The sequence below is a fragment of the Typha latifolia genome, chromosome 11 (assembly GCF_019914945.1).
Source record: "Typha latifolia isolate L0001 chromosome 11, TyphaL0001v2, whole genome shotgun sequence".
Classification (NCBI taxonomy): domain Eukaryota; kingdom Viridiplantae; phylum Streptophyta; class Magnoliopsida; order Poales; family Typhaceae; genus Typha; species Typha latifolia.
The window spans coordinates 4,171,796-4,193,902 of NC_133096.1; the positions used below are offsets into that span (position 1 = coordinate 4,171,796).

Here is a 22,107-nt window from a genome sequence, read left to right on the forward strand (position 1 = left end):
TTTTTACTTCCATAATTTAGATTTACTTATTCAAACATTTTGTTGTGACCCTTCTATTCACTTTTTGCTGATAATTATACATCTAGATAGGTAAATGTTTCAGATCAAGATTTAGTGCAGCTTTTGGATGTTGTTAGAAACCTAGGATTGTGTACTGCATATTCTCCTAATCATAGGCAATTTCTCACAGCTATGCTTGGTACACTTTCTATGATCAAATTATTTACTCACAGATTTGGATGGACCATGGCCTGAGCTTATTCAAACTGAGCTTATCCTTGGTTAATTAATTGTGTCTCTTGGTTTTTTCCCCTTTTTGTATGTAATTAATCGTGGAACTTAAATCTAATTAAACTTATTAGATTTTGAAATGAAGTACACTACTTATTTGAATTATAGTTATAGCTTGGAGAATTTAAGATTTGATCTTATGGATAAGAGGTGGATAAATCAACCATGGTATTAAATCTAATAACTCATTTTTTAATTTTATATTTATTAATTTCTATATATAAAAACTTTTCTAATATTATTAATTATTTTCTTGAGAAATAGGAATAGTGATGAATATGAGAAAGGTGTACAACAGTTTTTGGAATTCGCATTTAGACATCTATCTCAAGGGGGAAAGATATTATGACCTTAAATTGTTGCAATAGTTTTTGAAAAGACTCAAATACTATTTATGATAATCTATTATGTGAAGAAAGTTTTAAACGCATATACCAACCGGTTGTTACATGGTGAGAATGAATTGTGTTTTGCCTCTGCTTCAACCTCTCATTTGAATGAAGAAGAAAATGAATATGATGAGATGCATATAATGTTGCAAGACAGGATTTAATTTTCCAAGCTTAGATGATGGAGGTGTAAACCATATAGATAAGCATATTAGCAAAGGGCCAACCCTTGAGGTTAAAAATTCTATCAATGGGTTAAAGATGCAGATCAAGAATTGTATTCAAGATGTGAGAAACTCTCTAAGCTTTCTTTTGTTGTTCAATTACACTATATTAAATATCTTTATGGATGGAGCAACAAATCATTTGATATGCTTTTAGAATTGCTTACAGAAGCTTTTCCCAATGGTGTTAGTTTGCCTAATTAGAATTTATATAAAGGGAAAAAATAAAAAAAATGTTAGTAAATATAACTGTAAAATTTGTAATAAAATTGCAAAATTTATAAAATAACTATTTACCTAATATGAAATCATACAGTAAAATAAATATTTGTCCATTTATTTTAGCTACTCATAGCACTAATGTTCTATCTTTTTGAAAGTTTGATTATTATAATATTGATTCGTTTAGTGACGCGATTCGGGTCTGATCGGATCAATTCACGGGGACATTGGGTTCGATTGATCGAATCTATTTATCTTTTAATTATTTCATGATGTAAGCCTTTTAGGCAAGCCTAGTTTAATCACGTGAGTCATTAAGGCAAGTCAAAATAAGTCATGACAGCCCTTAAGGTAAATCTAGTTAAGTCAAATAGGCCTTCAAAGCAAGCCCAATTAAGTTATGTAAGCTTTTAAGTCAAATCCTAATTCGAGTAGTGTCAGCCTTTAGGGCTAGTCCTAGTGGGACTCGTTGTAACCTATCTCTATATATAAAGGGGTTGGGCTCCTTGTTAAGCATCCAAGCATTGAGAATTAATTGAATTTAATTTTTTTTATTACCGTATTTATCGTTTTATCGTAGTCATTAGATCGTCTTTACCTTTCTAGGAGTAGATCATAGCCGTAGAACCTTCAAAGCTTCCAAACCCTAGCCACCACCTTCCTCCAGCAGCCACCCTACCTTACAGCCGTCCACCACCACCCTTGGCCGTCCGCCACCCTCTAACGACCGCTGCAACATCAGATATTTACCATTCTGCCCTATTCTGACCTATCTCCACTGTTTTATTTTTAACTTTTCATCTTGACTTTTGATTAAGGTGAAAATAGAGCTATTAGAACCCTAACTCACGAGGCTACCACTACCTAAATTTTTATAATTTTCTTACGTCTCGATCAGTCCAGATCTGGTTCATAATATTTAGCTCTTTCAATTAGGAAAAAAATCTAATTTACACTTAATAACAAATGTTAGATAAATTAAAGTGCTCATATATATTAGAAAGGTATTAATGATTATGAAATATCTCCAAAATTTTGAATTGGGTAGTATTTCTCACACTTCTCTTTCAGCCTCTTTATTTTTCTAACTATAATTCATAGTTTATTTACAAACTTTGTACTTAATTTACAAAAAAAATTACTCTACTATTCTTTTACTTATTCTTTTACATTGCACTCCTCTACTACCTTATTTTCCTTGCATGAGAGGCTTGTAGAAAATTATTTCCAGTGTAAAAGAAATAAGAAGACAAAAAAGTTAGTAAATATAACTACGAAATTCATAAATTAACTGTAAAATTCATAATTTAACTATGTGCCTAGTATTAAATCATACAGTAATATAAATATTTTTCTCTTTCTTTTAACCCTCGTTTATTTCAGGAATAATTTTTTTTTTATTCCAGAATATAACTCCTTATTCTAAAATAACAGCTAAACACCATAATCTCTTCCTTCTAAAATACAAATATTATTTATCAAAATTACATCTTATACTACAGACTAACTCAATTACTAATTTATCGTTGACATATATTCCATCAACCTACTTTACATTAAATCAAAGGGTATTTTTGGTAATTTTATAAATAACAAAACACTTTTTTCCATCTCTTCCTTTACTTTATATCATATCAAAGGTAATTATTACACCCTTATTCTAGAATATAAGTGAACACAAGAATAATTATTCCTAAAATGAAGACCTCATTTTGGTAATAACAAAGAGGAATACATATTTTAGAATTAATATTATTTCTAAAGTAAATGAGGCATTAGCTATTAATAGCACTAACGTTCTCACTGTTTGAATAGTTGATTATAATATTTGATTCTTTTAGCTCACTCATCCCACCTTTCTCCGACGGTGTGTCCCTCTCATCGCTACTCCGCCTTTCTTGTGCCACGACAGCACCGGCGACATTCTTGATGCTACAAAGCCAGCTCCCTCTCTTCTTTGACCTCATCCCATTGGTAGTCCCTGAACCGGTTCTCGGCCCACTACCGCCACCGGAGTTGTCGCCATTTCCGGAATCTTCTACATTCTGCCGCCCCATGAGCTCCTGGACGATTGGGGACCGGCTGATGCACATCTCAAACTCCTCCATCGTGAGTTGCCGCCCTATCCCAACCTCCCGCAGCTTCTTCCATATCCCGTCTTCCCTAAACTCCTTCACCATGAACTCACTAACGTTATCGAGGTTCTTGATCAAACACCTAGGGTCTTCGTCGCCGCCCTCTCCATCGGAGACCTTCTCGACCTCGAGATTGCCGGTTGAGAGCGGCCGTGACCCCCCGACGAGGGGGGGGGGCTTGGCGGAGATCAGAAAATACACTTAAGAAATTGTGTTAGATAAAGAAAAGTGCTCATGTACATTAGAAATGTATTAATGATTATAAAATATCTCTAAAAGTTTGAAAAAGATTAAATCTCTCTTACTTCTTTTTATCCTCTTTATTTGCATGACTATAATTTGTGGTCTATTTACAAAATTTGTTGTTAATTTACAAATATTTTATTCTACTCTTATTCTACTTATTTTTCTATATCTCACTCCTCCACTACCTTATTTCTCCATATAATAGGCTTGTATAGAATTAATTTCAGTGGAAAAAAAAGAAGACAAAGAAGGTTGGTACATATAACTGCATATTCGTAAACTAACTATGAAATTCATAAAGTTTAGAAATTAATTAAGTACCTAATAAGAAAATCATATAGTAAAATAAATATTTGTCCTTTTCTTTTAGGTACTTATAGCTCCAATGTTCTTTTTTGAAAGATTGATTATAACATTTGAAATTTTTATCTCTCAATCTCATGTACAATTAGAAAATTATGTTTAATAAATGAATATGCTCATATACATTAGAAAGATATTAGTGATTGTGAAATAGTTTGTTTACATTAGAAAGACATTAGAAAGTTTGAATAGGGTAGTAGATCACTTACTTCTCCTCATCCTCCTTTTTGCGACCGTAATTGATGTTTGTTTACAAAATTTGCAGTTAATTTATACAATTTGAACTCTACTCTTCTTTTACTTATTCTTTTATATCAATCCTCCCCTATCTTAATTTTCTTGTACGAGAGGATTGTATAGCACTATTTCTAGTGGATAAAGAAAAATAAGATAAAAAAGTTAGTAAATGTAATTGCGAAATTCATAAATTAACAATAAAATTTATAAAGTAACTATATACTTAATATGAAATCATATAGTAAAATAAATGTTTGTTCATTTTTTTAGATACTTATATCACTAAACGTTATCTCTTTTCAAAAGTTTGATTATAACATTTGATTCTTTTAGCTCTTTTAATTAGAAAAAAAATGTAATGTACACTTATAATATTGTGTTAGATAAATAAAAGTGCTCATTTACTAACCAACTCTAGTACAGTTGGTAGATACTCTTCCTATAACCAAGGAGGTCATGGGATCTACTTCAACCCCAAATAATTATTGTGAAGAAAATTATTTGGTGGCTTGTCTCAACTGCTCGACTCGCTTGGTAGCTCGGCGGTGAAATTGGTTGTTGCAGTCCTTAATTACGATACGAATTGGATATAACCAAGCTGCCTCAAACTAGATCAATTATTATTATTATTGTTTTGGATAAAAACAAGAAGACTTTTAGCTAATGTGTTCAAACGCGATCGAAGGGCTTTCAAACGCCTACACAGCGTTCGCACATATAGAGCAGTATTTTTGGGAACTCTACACCTCCACTCGCGTGCATGAATGTCTCCCCTTCTTCTTCACTCCTTCGTGCCGCCATGGGCAATATTTTTGGGAACTCTACACATATAGAGCAGTATTTTATTATATTAAACATTTTTAATATTTTTAATATTATGTTATAAACTAGATTTGGATCAATCCGGATTTAAGAAAGTTATAAAAAATTTCTTGAGTTAGGACTCTAATGGCTCTAGATTTACCTAAATCGAAGATTGGGATGAAAATATATAAGTAAAATAGTAGATCAAGGTTAGAACGGTAAATATCCGACGTCATAATAGTCGTCAGAGGGTGGCGGATGGCCAAGGGTGATGGTGGACGACCGTAAGATAGAGTGACTCATGGAGATGACGGTGGCTATGGGTTGGAGGTAGAATTAGGATTTTTAACTTAGATCTACTCTTATGAAAATAAATGATTATGATTAATTTACTTCTACTTCTAGATTATCTTACTATTACTCCTAAGATAATCTAAGCCTAAAATATAATTCTTAATTCTTCATTAGATGCATAAATGAATAAACAAAGAAGCATAGGCCATTTATATATAAAGGTCGGGTATAATGAGTCCTACTCGAACTTAGTCCTAAAAGCTTATACGATTCAGACTAGGACTTGCTTTAGTGGCTTATATGATTTAATTAGGCTTAGCATTAAGTGTTTACATAAGAGATAAATATGAATAAATTAAAAAATAAATAGACTCGATTCATCAAGCCCAATGTCCTCATGATGTGATCCGATCTAACTCGGTTCACATCATATTATTATATTTTATAGTAAATTTTTTTATTTTACATGGAACGTATAATTTTTAATATATCTTTACAAAATGATATTATTAATAATATTAAAATATTTACACTATCATATGTTTTATTTTAGCTTAAAACATGAGATTAATAATATTATATTGATTCCCCCCCCCCATTCTTATTTTATTATTTAAAGAAAGAAATATTTAATTAGGTTAATACATAGTTTAAATAGTAAACATATTATTTTTAATACATAATTATCTATTATGAAGAATTTATAATATTTATATTTATAAAAGTAACATTTAATAATAATAATAATACTTTTTAAATGTGTTTATTTTTATGAATTATTAAATTATTGATATTTATGTTGTTTAAATTGAATTTTATTTATTTAGTAAAAATAAAAAATATGAAAAGAGAGGAGAGAGAAGAGAGAGGAGTGATAAGTTACGATAAGATGTTTGAGAGAGTAGAGAGTTGAGTAATAAATTATAAGGAGAAGTTTGAAAGAGGTAAAAGATGAGTGATAAATTATAATAAGATATTTAAAAATAGTTGTAGTTAAATTAAGGGTAAATTAGTAATTAGGTTAGTGTGTAGTATAAGATGTATTTTTGATAAATTTATATTCTGGAATATGATTATTTTAATGTTTAGCTGTTATTCTAAAATTGTACTGCAATAAGGACTTTTATAATTCCTTAAATGAATAGGGGTTTAAGAAATTTTATTTATCTGCTCATGTACATCAGAAGTATTAATGATCATGAAATATTTTCAAAAGTTTGAATATGATAGTATTTCTCTTATTTCTCCTCATCCTCTTTTTATTAAACTGTAATTCGTAGTTAATTTATAAAAATATTTTACTCTATTTTTCTTCCATTTTTTCCTCTATTTCTCACTCATTCACTACCTTAATTTTGTTATATGAGAGGCCTGGATAAAATTGTTTCCATCGGAAAAAGAAGAAAATAAAAAAGGCTAGTAAATATAACTACGAAAGTTATAAATTAACTATAAAATTTATAAATTAATTATATACCTAATACGAAATCATATAGTAAAATAAATATTTTGTCTCTTTCTTTTAGCTACTAATAGCACCACCGTTCTCTTTTTTTAAAAGAGTAGGATTTGATCTTTTAGCCTTTCCAATTAGGTAAAAAAATGTTATGTACACTTACGAAATTGTGTTTAATAAATGAAAATGTTCATAGCTAGATACTGCAACATATTTGCAACACAGATTAAATTCTTTTATGGGGAAATCAACCAATTCGAATTAACTATACCAACTACAATATAGATGTGCGAATGTCTATAAATGAATGGAAGCTTCCCTAGCAATGCTTCAATTCCTATTTCATCCATTATTAGAATAACTAAGATAAAAGAAGAAGAAGAAGAAGAAGAACGAGAACAAGTATGAATTATTTTTCTCTTACAATGTCCCATCAGTATTTAATGAGACTAATAATAAAATGACAAATTTGAAAGGAAAAAAAAAGAGAGTCTGACTTGCAAAGAAAAATAAAAAAGGGTTTAATTGATAAAAAAGATAACTATGTTTTTTATGCAAATTTCTCTATCAAAAATGCATATATAAGTTTAATATTCTAAAGACTGCTTATTGGGAAGAAAAAGTTAGATAAGATTTCGATAGTAGTAAAATCATATCCCTTTTATTATGGAAAAAAATCATAGAAAATTTGAACCACTTTAGTTTTTTCGCATACTTATAGTAGTACTGATAGTACATAGATTGGAAACCTATTAATACATAATATTGGATATTGTTTTTTTCCTCTCTGTAAAGACATTGAATACGCTCAAATCTGTTGGATTTTTAAAACATATAAAAAAACTATAATAATGGCATACATATCATAGGTTCAGGCTCTATATTTAATTGGAGAACCAAGTCCCAAATCAACCATAAATCCTCTATTTGTATATTTTCAATATTGCCTCAACAATGTACACCCTCCCACCATTAGCAAACTATAGGATACATAGCACCGGTCCCAATAATCAAAAACCTCAATCGATATCTTACTCCGGAGACCTATCCAACAAATTGAAAAATACTTGGCCTCCAATTCTGTACAAACACAGATGGAGCAGCCTACAACACCATTTAAAGTAAATGAATTTAATGAAACCAAGCAGAGGTCATATATAAGAAAGAAGCTGAGGGAAGCACGCCGTAACAGCAAAGGTAAGGCTTCAAAAATCCACCCACAAACTGGGCCAAGTCTTTACAACTACTAAGCATACAACACACACAATTAAATGGGGGCAAACATATTTAATGGAGCTTGCAAGTAAATACTAAATATTTGAGTAGAAGAATTGGTAATCTATCTTGTACCAAGGAGTAAAACATCAATATTGGTAGACTAAACATTGGCTCCAAAGAGCAACGGAATGGTGCTCAAATAGTTAAATGACTCATGCTGTATTGTACGAGTACCCAGATTCAAACCCCAGCAACACTGGTATAATTGAACACTACAAAATTCCCACTTCTCTCCAAAAAGTAAGACACCATCACAAGAACATTTCAGAAATGCTGCCTAGCTTGTACATGTAAGAAATCCAGTTTACCTTGTAGCACTTGATGGAATAAACAAAATCGTTGCTTTAACATACAGGGATTACATATTGTGCCAACAAAGATCTTAAATTAGATAACTCTAAAATCTCATTATATTTCTATCTAAGACATCTCACGGAATCTTGCAATGGCCTTCTTCTGAATAATGGTTCGATAACTATCTCCAGCTTGTGCCTCCAACAAGGGATCTACTTTCCTCTGTTGACTCCCAAGTCCTGCCCTGTCATCCACAGCTTTTGCTTGCACAGGTTCCTTGATGCCACTACCATCCTTTCCAAGTCCCTGGATGTTCATAAGTAGAATAGGCACACAAAAAAAAGGTACAAAAAAAACAAACCAGTGTCAGCAAGAAGTATCTACAGCAGCTTAGAATGTCCACATTGCAGGAAAATCATCCAATAAATCTGCCTTCATCCTTCCAGCACATTCAATTTTGGGTTAATCAGAGTAGTTGAGTGTGTGTATTACCACTACTAAAAAATACTAAACTATTACACAGTGGGGGAAAAGGATTCCTGCATAGAGATAATCTAAATGACTGATTTTTCCTGTATAATGAAAATAATGTTTTCAAGATATTCTAAATACAATAATCATCAGACTCAAAGCAGGATTCATGCAAAAATTACCTGAAAAAGAATGTGTGAAAAGAACAAGTGCAAAATTTAAGAGCATTTACATAGGATTAGATGGCAAATCCACATACAATCAGCAGTACCCGCAAGAGAGGTACTTTAAATGACAAGACATACTATAGCAAGAAATAAGCAGGAAAGAGAGGTACCAGTCCTTCTTGCCAGCCCATATTGCGAAGAATCCGGTTGCCCACGTTGTTTTCATCAATGGCACGATCAGCAGTGATCACCTCATAACTTTCGGTGTTACTAATTGTTTCACCAGCACCCCGTGCACCAACTCCTGGGGGAAAGGGCATCGATCCTATCTCGGTTGATGAACCCTTGCGATATGGATAGTCACAAGCTTGACAAAAGGCATTTCCAGAAGATTAATATATGTCTTTAAAAGAATACAACGATGTATCAGTCGGAGAACTTCGTTGGGATAGTGAAGTATCTAATTACTATCAGTCAACGGAACCAAGTAAAACTCATCCACATTCTGCCGATATTTGATTTCCAGATTGATTACAGGTGAATTTACTGTTTAACATAATCCACAATTTAATACTCTGCAAGATACCTATATAGACAGAAACTAATACTGTCATTAAATAGAAAATGGCGAACCAGGTAACACAAAGTATATCCTAGTTCAGGCAAACAGGCTTGCACCAGCTGACCATGGTAGTGGCAAGATCTAACAGTGTGTCACACTACAGTACAAAAGTAACAAAAGCATCATTTACATGAATGCAGGGGAGATCATTGATGCTTACTTGAATCTCCAAGGTCTGACAGGTCATTCTTAGATGAAGATGATCCATATAAGTTTCGTCTCTCTGCTGCCCGGTCTCTGTAAGTTGTCTGAGATTGTTCCCTGTGGGTTGATTGGACTGGTGTCTCAGAAAACCTACGCTTGCCACTACCAGCAGACCCTGATGATGCATATGAACCAAGTGCTGATGCGTCTGTTTTATAAGGTGCATCTGAAGGAGACTCAGCATTTGCTACCAATGAACCACTGGTGCTTGTAGCAGAAGCAATGTTAACAGTGGTTCCCGTAACATTAGGGAATGTGGTATCGGACTTTATAACCCCTCTCCCAGAACCTCTGATAACACCCATAATGGTACGTCCTGAATTATTACTCATGGGGGGCCTGGGCTTTATTTGGGAATCCAAATCTACTGCTTGAGTGGAGACGGATGGTATAGCACCACGATTAACAACTGAGCTATAGCCCAAAACTGTGCTTGCTTGCTTTGTATTTCCAAAATCAGATAGTGACTTACTTTTAGAGGATAAACTTACAGAGGCATTGTACGAATTATCATGCTTATCATCTGTCAAACTGGATGGATCCCTGTCATCCAGGATAAATCGTGCAGCCTGCCCTTCATGATTTCTTTGCTTCCACATCGCCAAAACATTATTCATCTTCTTCTTATTAGCCAGGAGACTACTTTTTGATGCCAACTTAATCTCTTTTGACTTCTCCTTTTCTTTTTTCTCTGCAGCTAATGCTGCATTTGCGGCAGCTTGAACAGCATCAGGCAATGAAGCTTTCTCATTTGGTTTTACTGTAGCTGCAGGTGCAGATATTACTACTTTTCTGCTAGTATTACCATCTGATGTTTTTGATGATTCATTTTCCGCTGGCTCATTAGCTGCCTTATTGTTGCTCTGATCACCACAAGGAACATACTGTTGACTTTGTTGATCGTAGGAATACCACATTCCTGTATTGCCATCATAATAAAGCCCTGCATGAAATAAGAAACACAAAAAAGAAGCCAATTAAATGACTAGTTTTGTGGTTCACATAATGCCAAAGGTCAACTTCCTAGTCTAGGGAATCACAACAATGAGGTAATAAAGTTAGTAATGAAATGCTTTTCAACAGACAAATTAAATTGCTGGTAAAGAATAACTGACCTGTATTTCCATCATAGTAAAATCCAGAGGAAGCATCATAATAATAACCAGATTTTTCATCCCACACAAACCCAGACTGTGAAACAGAACCACCTTTGGGAGCTTCTAAATTGGCATTCTGCACATGGCCATTAGCTGATTGCTTGTCATCAGGATTGTATTCTTTTGGTGTCCAACCTACAGCATCATACTGAAACAAAAGGGCAACAATATAAGACGCTAGTGTTCTCCATATAATAAGTATGGACAATAATACTAGACTAGCATAATAAGAAAATTAAGAATCAAGCAACACGTAAGAATCTGCTGTGACACCTTACACTTCCACAATATACTACATATGGAACTCTCAATAAAGTACTACAACATAAATGCATGAAGTCCAAAAAAAATTGAAGACAAGATCTTGATGACAATTCATGCAATATCTACACTAAATACTTGCTCAAAGATGGCCGAATACAAAATTGAAGATTTGTAGTAATCTTTTTCTAAAGTTTGCTAACTCACTAATTACTCTAAAATCTTAAAAATTAATAGAGAAAAATGATTTTTATACAATAGCATTCCCTTCTTCACTTCTAAGATCATGACAATTTAATAGGCCAAGAAGTGGATTTCGAATTAATGGGTAGGCTTTTTATACTTTAAATGGCAAATAGACCTTACGCAATTAAAACCCAAAACCTCCTCCTCAAATACCATATTAACTCACCAATTATGCTAAAATCTGAAGCTGATAGAGAAAGATGATTTTAATTCTTTTATATTCCATCAGACATAAAAGAAGAGCAAACCAATGGGCAAAAAAATGGGTCAATACTGTTCCTATTTTACCAAGAAACTACTGGCACTAATCAAGTATAATCACTCCAAAGGTGTCAACTTTCACGAGGTAGCAATTTCACCTTTTGTACAGTAAAATTTTGAATAATGGAAGACTTAGAAAAATGTAAAAGTAAGCAAATACTATTAAGGCAAGCACCAAAGACCTGTTGGGCAAATGTTGCCGCCTCAATTGCAGCTGCTGCAAGACTGCTCGACTGCGGAGCCCCAGACCCAGGTCCATGTATGCTTTTTGCATATGCTACACGCAAAACTTGCCCATTTTTCTCAAGTGTTGTTCCATTTGTTGCTTCAAGAGCTCTCGTCGCATCCTCCACCTACAATAACCAAAACAGAAAAAATAAGAATCCAACAGAAGGAAAGAAACAAGGCAAGGAAGCAAGCAGTCATTACTGAATGGAAGTGGATGAAAGCAAAACCCCTCGATACGTGAGTAAACTTATCTCTGACAAGTCGAAGATCCTGCCAACAAAGAGAATGATTTTAGCAGTAACAAAGCAACAAAACTATAAGCATAAGGACCACACTTCCAACCTTTATAGCTGCATGCTTGGCGAACTCATAACGGAGCATTTCCTCATCAGCATTTTCATCCAGACCACGGACAACTAAAACATGCGTAGGACCTGAGCATTTATAGTCAGTTAACAGCACATTCAAAAAACTAAAAAAAAAAATCAAAATTTCGCATTCCAGAAAAGAATCTACCTGCTTCTGATCCCCTTTTCCCTAGTACTGCTGTAGTGGATGTTGATACATCAGCTGCTGGAGCATCATCAGTCCGCGGCTCATTGCACTGCATCAGTAAAATCAAACATAATAAACCCAAAAAAGCAATCACGAAAATCATAAATAGATTTTAGATATCTATACATAGTAACAATATAGGTTAATATTTGGCAAATAGCAGCAGCAATGAATATTGCATGTTAATAATATAGAAAGACGCACACTTCAGAAAGATTGACCAAGTCCTTCCACTTTGCTTAGCTTGTAAGGCATTTACAAGCTAATATGAAAATCTAAAAGATTCCAAGAAATTAGCAAGTCCCAAAATAAGCAAGATAACTCAAAGGCTTAATATATAAAGCAAATTGGCAGGGGATCAGAAGGAGGAAAAAAACGTACTTCAGACTGAAAAGATGTACAAACTCTACAAACTGCACACTAGTACTGCAAAAGGATGTAGAAAGAAGAACCATTGTATTGAAAGGCGGTTGCCCTGAAAACAAAGAATGCATCCCCGCCAAAAGAGGGCAGGCCACCTTGGCGGTTTTGGTGTTATTTTTAATATTTTTAATCAGCAGAATAGGTGTTTTTTTCTGCATTTATGTTTGCTAATTACTATTCTGCTGAGGGCCTAAGAGAGATTACTATTTTTTCTGCAAGTATGTGATTAGTATTTGTGGATTAACATTTGTGATTCTTGTTTGCTAGTATGTATATTTGCTATTATGTTGAATACTGTTTGTGAATTAATTGTTATTCTGCTAGAGGAATTATTGCCAATTATATATATAGTATTTATTATATATCATATATAATTATTTATAATTTATTATATATTAAAAATGCTAGATTGCTTTGGCCCACCTTGTTGCCCGCATTCAGCCTAGGTGCTATGCGATAAAGTGATCGCTAACCGCAATCGTCTTTCAAAATATTGGAAAGAACAATTAGCTAATGGGTCAATCTCCAAAGACTTCCGCTAAGGGCAAAATTCTGCACGGGACTAATGATGAAGTGATAGAAAACTCATCTGAGACAAAAGAGGATTCTACATGTTCAACAGAGTTCTATAAGAAAAAGGTACTTTAGCCCCTGATGAGTAAAATAATTTAGATCAAAGAACAAAAAGTAAAATTATGTTACTTTTCAACTGACTTACATAGATGTTAAAAAGGAATAAAATGTGAAAATACAAAACAATGTGAATGGATACCTGGAAACAGGATGTTCGACGCGCAAAATTTACACATCCACATATAGTACACATCCAGTCACATGGTGCAGTAGAAAACCTGTGCTGCCCATATGAAGACTTTGTCAAACTTTCTTGTCCTAGAGAAGGTGCACCTGCCCCACCAGTTGGCTTACTACTGCAGTACAAGTGGTTTTATCAGCAAAAAGTATACAAGTTACTTGTAGACATATGAGACCATTCGAAGCAGGCTAAGTAAAAAGATCTTTACATCAGCAATAGCTAGTCCAATGTGAGATGAGAACCATGTTCCCTCCAACTAGTCTGAAGCTTAAGCATATTATTGTATGTTTGGTAATTTGCTTCGATAATCAAAGTCTAAATTCAACTAAGTAGTACTATAAAGGAAAACTAAATATTTAAGACGACATGAATCACAGATCCTTCAATATGCTTCCATGAAAAATAAAACAATGATATAATGTCAAAAACCAAGCATCAGCAAGATCATCATAGGTCATAAAGGAGAATGCAAACTCCATATTTTCACTGCAAGATATCCATACCTAGATGAATAACCAATGAATAAACTCAAAAGCAAGGAATCAAGGCAGGTGTAGGGTTCTAACAACACTAAGGACCAAGCCAATAATTTAGATGTCTCACCTTTCAGTTTTATCCCTCCTAACACAACTTAAAGTAACAATTTTTCCCACCTAAGCAAAACTTAGATCCAATGAAGAAATTATATAGTGGACAGTTTCATAAATTCCGAACACTATCTAGTGGAGACCAGATTCTTGGAAAACTCTCCACCTGGAAGAGACACTGCATATTTAGCAAACTATATTATTATGCACAAAAGTGAGGCATGAAAGCTATATCTACAATTAAACAATAACTTGTGTATCAGCAATTCAAATTAAGACCGAGCTGCATCATGGTTAGGCTATCACCATTCAAGCTAGGAAATGCACTCGCATATTTAAGCTTTTTGTAGCATATTGTGGCCAAGCTTGGGTTAGGTTTTTCTCCCTATGTTCCATATCATCCATAAACTTTACAAACCAAATCATAAACCAAAACACAAACAGCACTGATAATAGCTATCAAATCAGATTGCTGGTCTCAATCATATCTACTTGTACTTGGTTCAATTTCTGGCGTTGAATACGCTACATTTAAATTCTCATCGGGCATGATAAGTTCATCTACATCATATTGCAACAAGATGGTCCGCATTTAGCTGTGCTTCCACCATTTATGCTATAAGACCATCCAACATCCTCGTCTTAACATAGTCTTTCGTGCTAAAATGCTAATAGGCCAATGACACAGCAGCATCACCGCAAAAGAGAACTTCGATGATTCATGTCACAAATTAATGTCCAAAAGAAGCTGTATTATCCCCATTTGTGTTGATATGACTAGGAAATTTATATAACAAGTTATAAAAAAAAAAGAATAGATAGAGAAGTGTGCTTCAGTCCTTTACAAACACAAAAGCATCGAGAACAGAATATTTGATATTTCAAAAAACTTGTACCTGTACTCAAAAAATAGCTTTCTTCCATCAATCACCAGACCGTTTTCTCCACTACCATTCATCATGTTACGAGCAGCTTCCTATATATCAGAGTTGAAGCTTGTAAGAATGGTATCAAGTGAGAGTGGAGCCACAGGGCCCAAGAGTGAAGATATGGCATGATAGGTACCACTGTAGGAAAATCAATAAACGCAAATCCACGAGAGATGCCAGAACTCCTCTCCTTTATCACACGCACATGCCTAAGAGGTCCCCACTCAGCCTACAACGCATTATACACTGATAAATAAACAAAAATAATATTACTTACAAAGACCATAAACAACAAGTTATAAGAAGAATTTGTACAAGAATTTGATATAGATCTTCTTCTGTCGTCTTCTGCGATAAACCCTTCACAACAACGGTGGCTGATGGGGCCTGCAACAGACAAAATGTTTTCATATGATATCTCCCAAGCTGTAAATAGTTGTGCCAATATTTAAAGTCAAAGTATGATCTTACAACTGAGTCTGTATGTCTTCTCTCATCACGATCGTGGTCTCTTCTTCGATCACTCCTCTCATATCTACTATCATCATAACTGTCCTCTCTGTGACTTCGCCCATAACTTCGACCTCTAGGAGATCTTGATCTTGATCGATCGTCACGCCCATGCGATCGAGAGCGGTCATGATGTCTATACGGACTTTGGTCTCTTTCACGACTCAGACCTCTTTTATCACGATCACGATCACGTGATTCACGTCTTCGCCAAGTACTGTCCCTCTTGCCTCTCTCATGGTCAGAATCATAATTGTACCGACCATAATCATAGTCTTTTTCTCTACTGTTTTCCCTGCTTTGGTGAGAAATGCGATGGCGAAGTTCATAGTCACTACCAACCTCATCACGATCTCTACCCCCCATCCTTGCATGCCTATCAAAACCATAATCACGGTGACTATCTGTTTCATAATAGCTGTCAACATTATGATAATTATCACGGAATTTATCAACTCCTCGAAAGGAATCAACATCATGATACTTCTCTGCATCACGATAGTCCATCTCATGAAATGAGTCATGTCTTCTGGATTCCCTAAGGAGTGGATATTCATCATCAAAATTTCTTTTAGGCTGAGGCCAAATGCCAGTCGCAGGCGGCGGTGGTGGATATACGTCTCTCTCATGTACATCGTGTTGGAATGTACTCCTGGCATAAACAGATTCTCTAGAAAAACCTTCATCCAAAAATCTCCTACCACTGTATGATCCACCAGCCCTGCCAAAATATGGTAAGTAGTAGGGGAAATGGGTATAATTGTACAGCATAAAATATCTGAAGTACAATCAGAAAGTAGTGAAACAATTATCACTACTATAGAACCTATAGCAATCCAAAACAACAAAATGATAAACATAAAAAAGTTTCATGTTTTCAACTCAAGATCAAAGAGGGGCACTTTACCATGCTCGAATGAGAATTTCTATGAAAATGAATAACAAGTCACTATAAGAAATATCAAAGCATTGACTAACCTGAAATCTGGCTCATTGACAGTATTGTACCCCTCAAGTGCCTGTAGATTCAACAGAATAAGTCAAGTCAGCAACAAATAATTATGGAAGGGGTAGGGAAATCCACTCCATATCAATAGTGGCCCACGGATTTCTGTGAAAGTTCTTTAGAATGAGAGGCCAATAAACATGGAGGCACATGAGCCATATATCTGCTATATCATCCCGGATAGGTAATAAAGGAGAAAACTGCAATTACGCTGTTATTATCCCATCCTTGTTGCAGGACATAACGCCCAGGATCCATTTCTTGAAGGCCGCACCAGTTTTATCCTATAAGTTCTTGATGATCTTTGCAGATGTGGAAGTGGTTGTTTGGAGAATCTATCCTGTAATGGATGCACAGAGTATAGACAGAGTTATGCCAGTGTCAATAAATAACTAACGTGCATGGCCAGCCTCATGGAACCTTCAAAACCAACCATCCAATAATCATATCATCTTCAGGCTCTTGCATCAATGATATAAGCCTTTGAAATTTGAAGTATATATTACAAACTAATATAATTGTGCAGCATTCTTAAGAATTAGAAAAGACAGAAGGCCTCTGGTAACCTACAAAAAAAGTCAAAACAGCTTGAACAACCAAAGTATTACATAGGAGACTTCCCCGAGGAATTAGAAATACTACTAACAACGAATCAAAATAAATGGCCACAAAGGATATGGCACCCAAATGGCATAATATAGAACAGGCGTGGCAAGAAACCTAATTTTATATCTAATTAGTAACAAAACATGACAACTAAAAAATGAAGAGAGAAAGAGAGAATTAGACATAGAGCAATTGAACAATAATGAGATAGAAATGATGATGTCCAATGAATTCATGATTGCCTCTAAAATTAACTATAACATGCATACCTCACACTTAAATGCAAGAACTCTAGCAATAATTCAATGAGAGAAAGAATCAAAGAACTACAGATGAAATGATGTTGCATCATTAGGTATTGCATCTTATGGTATTAAACAAGAATTTGCTGTCTTATGCACCTATTCAGATTACTGCCTAACCTAGTGAGAAAATGAAAAATGGAATATCTGCATCCAAGCAAATTAATGTACTACAAAGTGCTTTCAATATCAAATGCATTATTATATACTACTGCATCTGAATCGAATAGAATATGGAAGCATGATATTTGCAGCGAAGGATGTCCTGCAAATATGTTTAGAAGAACAAGTATTATAAAGTTTTGAAGGTCTCAAGAAAAAATTGAAAAAGATAAGAGCACATCACACCCTACAGTCTATACCAGCATAAACAATCAATCTGCTAAAGGAATTAAAATATTATAAAGTATAAACATGAGTTCTATGGGTAACTATTTTCATTTGTTTGTCAATGAATAGTTTTACACACATGATATTTGTTATATAGTCTTACAACTAATCAAGAGCAAAGAAAAGGTGATAATACAGTAGAAATCGGGTCACTAGACCCACGCAACAAAAACTTATTCTTCAACATCAAGATCTGATGGTCCACACTCAAATAGGTATTGACTCTAAAAAGAGAGAACCTAATGAACACAAGAACCAGAAGAGGATAAACACAATCACATGGAAATGATGTACCAAATACTATCTTGATTGCTATGTCGTTGTGGACTTTGTATGTAAGATGAGATAAACTTTTTATCAATCTTCTCTTTTTAATTATCACAAGTCATCAGAGCTTGATGTCTATCCCAAGGTTCCGAGTACTGAGATTAGGATCAGCCACTCAAGAAAACAATATGTCTCAGTCATATTGGTTGTATTGGATCAAATTATCTTTTAATTACATTAAATTCTAAATATTATCTAAAAATGCAGAATTTTTTTAAAAAATTTAGAAAAAATAACAGAAAATTAAGAGAGTAATAACTACTCAGATATGAAGCCTAGAAATCAAAAAAGTATTCATTATCTCCCTCTCTCTACTCTCTCTCTCTCTCTAACAACACCCCCCCCGCCTCTCTCTCTCTCTCTCTCTTCCTCTTTATCTCTCTAATACTGCGGCAAAAATTTGAGCCTTCCTTCCTATTTGATTCATTGGAAGCCTATAAGTTATCTAAATGTTTCCTAGGTGTGCTATAATGAACATAAATGATCAATAGAATTCTTCATAGTATAGAGTTGAGCACTACCCAATTATAAAGAACATCATGCTTCCTTCTATTCTCATGGTTACTCGGGATGGCAATGCAATGATTGATCATAGAAACTTTGGTGAACATACATCATGGACAAAAGATGAACTATGTACAAGGCTAATAATTTAGTGGGGTGACCTAGTTGATTATAACCATGGTTAGAAGGATTGGCTGATCTCAATCCGGCCCAATCCCAATCAATTGACTAGAATCGTGCAGGATCAGCTTGGATCGGCCAATCCAGATCGAGATTGGTGGGTTTGGGCAAAGTAGTGCATGCATGAGCTAGGTTAATACAGAGTACTAAAGGTACGAAAGATGGTGAGCATGAGTTGGTTAATTAGTTCAAGTGTAATAACTAACCTCTTGTGTTGACATAAGGAAAACGCAAGTTAATATTTATTCTTGGTATATGTAGTGAAGGTGGCAATAAATTAATTAAAGTAACGACACTACATTAAGTTTGCTAATTAATTAGATTATATATGATCTCTTAATTACATAACCGATTGGGTCTAAATTTCTCTCTTAATATATATAGAATGGTTGATTAAAAAATAAATTCCTAATATAGAATGCTCCTTATTTTTATTCTCTCTTCTTTATTATATATATATATATATATATATATATGCAAGACAATTAAGTTAGTAATTTTTTAATTTTTAGGGTTCACATGTGAATAATTATTATTTTCTTATTTTTTGTCATTTTTTCTAAATTTTAGAAATTTTCCTACAATTTTAAATAATATTTAGAATTTTGCGCAATTAAAAAAAGTCAAGTTCGATCCGAACGACCAATACGGCCGATACGTATCAACTTTTTGAAAGGCCGATCCCAAATCTGATCCCGATTTTTCAGACCTTAATTATAAGTTTATACATTCCAAGTGGAAGCACCACTCAATTGTGACATACAATGTGAGACACAACAATCAGTTTTGCTTGATGCGAAGGAGAATCTAGATGACTTTCTAATCACAACAAAGTATTACTCTTTAAACCCACTAAATCTTCACTTAGAAGATTAAACACCGCTCTCATTCACCAATATAAGAAATGATGCTTTAAAGATGGTAGAGAATTATCTTTAGCTAATTGATTTTGAAGATAATATAGCCTAAACAATCACATAAACCACCAAGACGTACATGCAATAGATGATGTAACTTTGCTATTAGATTATCTGATTAAATGTTTGATGTCTATTTATTTCAAGCTGACAATTCATCAAAGAAAATATTTTATTCCAAACAATCCGATATTCCGATGCTCATTTATCATTTCAATTATTACCAAAAGATTTATAATATTGTAGGTGCTTCATGTTAAGAAAAGTTATGCATATAGAATTGATCAAAATAGGTCATACCGAGAATTTAGTATGTTCAAAATTATCAAGCCAGTACTGACATATCATTTCAAAGATGAAAGTGGGTCTGATATTGACTATAGAAGCAAATCCATACCTCACCTAAACTCTACATTTGGCCTTAGTTAGGTTCACAGATCCACAACTAACGGACTGCTAATTCAAATAAACCAAATGAGCTTATCCATAACTTTCGATATAAACCCAATTATATGCCCCCAAAGTGCTGGATCAGGCAGCATATATGGAACTAAATATTATAACCATGAAAGAAAAAATCCTTTCAACTAGCATAAGAAAGCTAGATAATTAACAAGAAAATAATAAGAACAAGTAATAGTAACAAAAGAATCCATACCCAGGTCAGAAACGGCCGATCAGCTAATTGGACCGAACCATACAACACGGGTCGATGAGGAATCCAAGGAGTTCACACCAAGTGAGAGTCCGGCGGATCCCGTCGAGATCCCAAACCCTAAAAAAAGCGAGAGATAGGAGAAAGATAAGAACGAAAGGTGGAAGTCTGCGGCGATCACGGTGGCAGAGGACACAAGAGATTCGAAGTCGGTGATGGTTTCGAATGAGGAAACCTAGGGCTTCGATGCGTTGGGTCCAATGCTGAGGAGAAAGAAGGGGAAGAGGAGGGGAACGGAACGGAACGAGAGAAACGATTTTTGGTATAGCGGCGAGAGAAATAAATAAGCGAGGAGTAAGATGGATTGGATTAAATAATTGGATCCAACCCGCTAAGATGATTTTCTTTTTAAGACCGCTAATGTGAAATAAGAATAGCTGAATATGACGTGTGACGTGCTCAACTCGAAGCGAATAACTGTTGATCGGAATCAGATCCATTTCATGAGAGGAGATCCAATCAGATTCATTTGTGAGAGTAAAAGTATCCGTTATATTACTCAGATAATATTGTGAGGAAAATTAGGCCTTGTTCACTTTACAAACAGCGGCGGAATAAGAATAATAAATAGGAATTAATATTTTTATATTTACTAAAAATAATTATTTTTATATTTACTCGTGTTTTAGAATAAAAATATAATAATTATGTTTGATGTGATATAAAGAAAGATAAAAAAAAAGTAAAAGTTACTAAAATACCTTTCGAATAGATAGTAAATAAATTAATATATTGTATATATATAATGCTTGGAAATTGCATATGCAATGCAATACTAAGCAATGGCATTATATATACGATGCTGATATAATCCAAATTGAGCTAGGTCGACTAGAAGATGGGTCTTAGGCCAAGTCGATCCACTCAAAAGGGTATTAGGCGAGGCTCAAGACAATTATTCACTTTATTTGTTTATTTAACTTATTGCATTTGCTTTTTGTTGGTTTCACATTAGATAATGGACCAGGCCCTCGTATAAATAAGAAAGCTGATCTTCACTTGTAAGGATCATAGATGAATTATTTTGAAACTTTTGATTTCAGTCCACTTCTATTAGTCTAGGACTTCATCATGGTTAGGTCTCTCTCTCCCCTATTCGACTAATCATTCCCTCCGAATTTGATCTCAATCTTCGTCTAATTCAAATCTTTCTTATCTTCCATCTACCATCCATAGTCATTCTATCTTCACCATTAATCTCTAATCATTCATATTTACCCTCCATCTAGCCACTCACCCACCATAACTGAAGATCCAATGATTGTATTCAATACGTTTTACGAACCTCAATTCATGTTCGTATCAAATGCTAGGCTAAAGCATTACATATGCAATTTAGGGAGATAGAGATAAATATGGAATGTAATGTTTGAAAGATTAGTATACAATGCTTAAAAAAATTATTATTATAATTTAAACTCTATAAAAAAAGATTGGTTTATTAATTTTTGTCTTTTTTATATTTGATCCAACATATATTATATTAAAAATC

The 22,107-nt window shown here is 34.0% G+C and overlaps 1 protein-coding gene across 3 annotated transcripts; it reads right to left on the reverse strand.

Annotated features, from left to right (window-relative positions):
- Positions 1–8,201: 8,201 nt before the first annotated feature.
- On the reverse strand, positions 8,202–20,869 carry LOC140797517 (SUPPRESSOR OF ABI3-5). Of its 3 annotated transcripts, none has more exons than XM_073151001.1 (16): positions 20,559–20,869; positions 16,885–17,014; positions 16,647–16,687; positions 15,630–16,371; positions 15,474–15,545; positions 15,295–15,387; positions 15,126–15,205; positions 13,601–13,757; positions 12,367–12,454; positions 12,193–12,284; positions 12,052–12,120; positions 11,805–11,975; positions 10,813–11,002; positions 9,654–10,640; positions 9,042–9,238; positions 8,202–8,539 (listed from the first exon to the last, which is right to left on the reverse strand). In XM_073151001.1, the coding sequence occupies exons 2-16, from the start codon at positions 16,930–16,932 to the stop codon at positions 8,360–8,362; spliced, it is 3,207 nt and encodes a 1,068-aa protein (XP_073007102.1). In that variant the 5' UTR covers positions 16,933–17,014; positions 20,559–20,869; the 3' UTR covers positions 8,202–8,359. The 3 variants fall into 3 exon arrangements, with proteins under 3 accessions (XP_073007102.1, XP_073007101.1, XP_073007100.1); XM_073151000.1 differs by having other exon boundaries at positions 13,601–13,754; positions 15,630–16,389; XM_073150999.1 differs by having other exon boundaries at positions 15,630–16,389.
- Between the last annotated feature and the right edge of the window lie 1,238 nt (positions 20,870–22,107).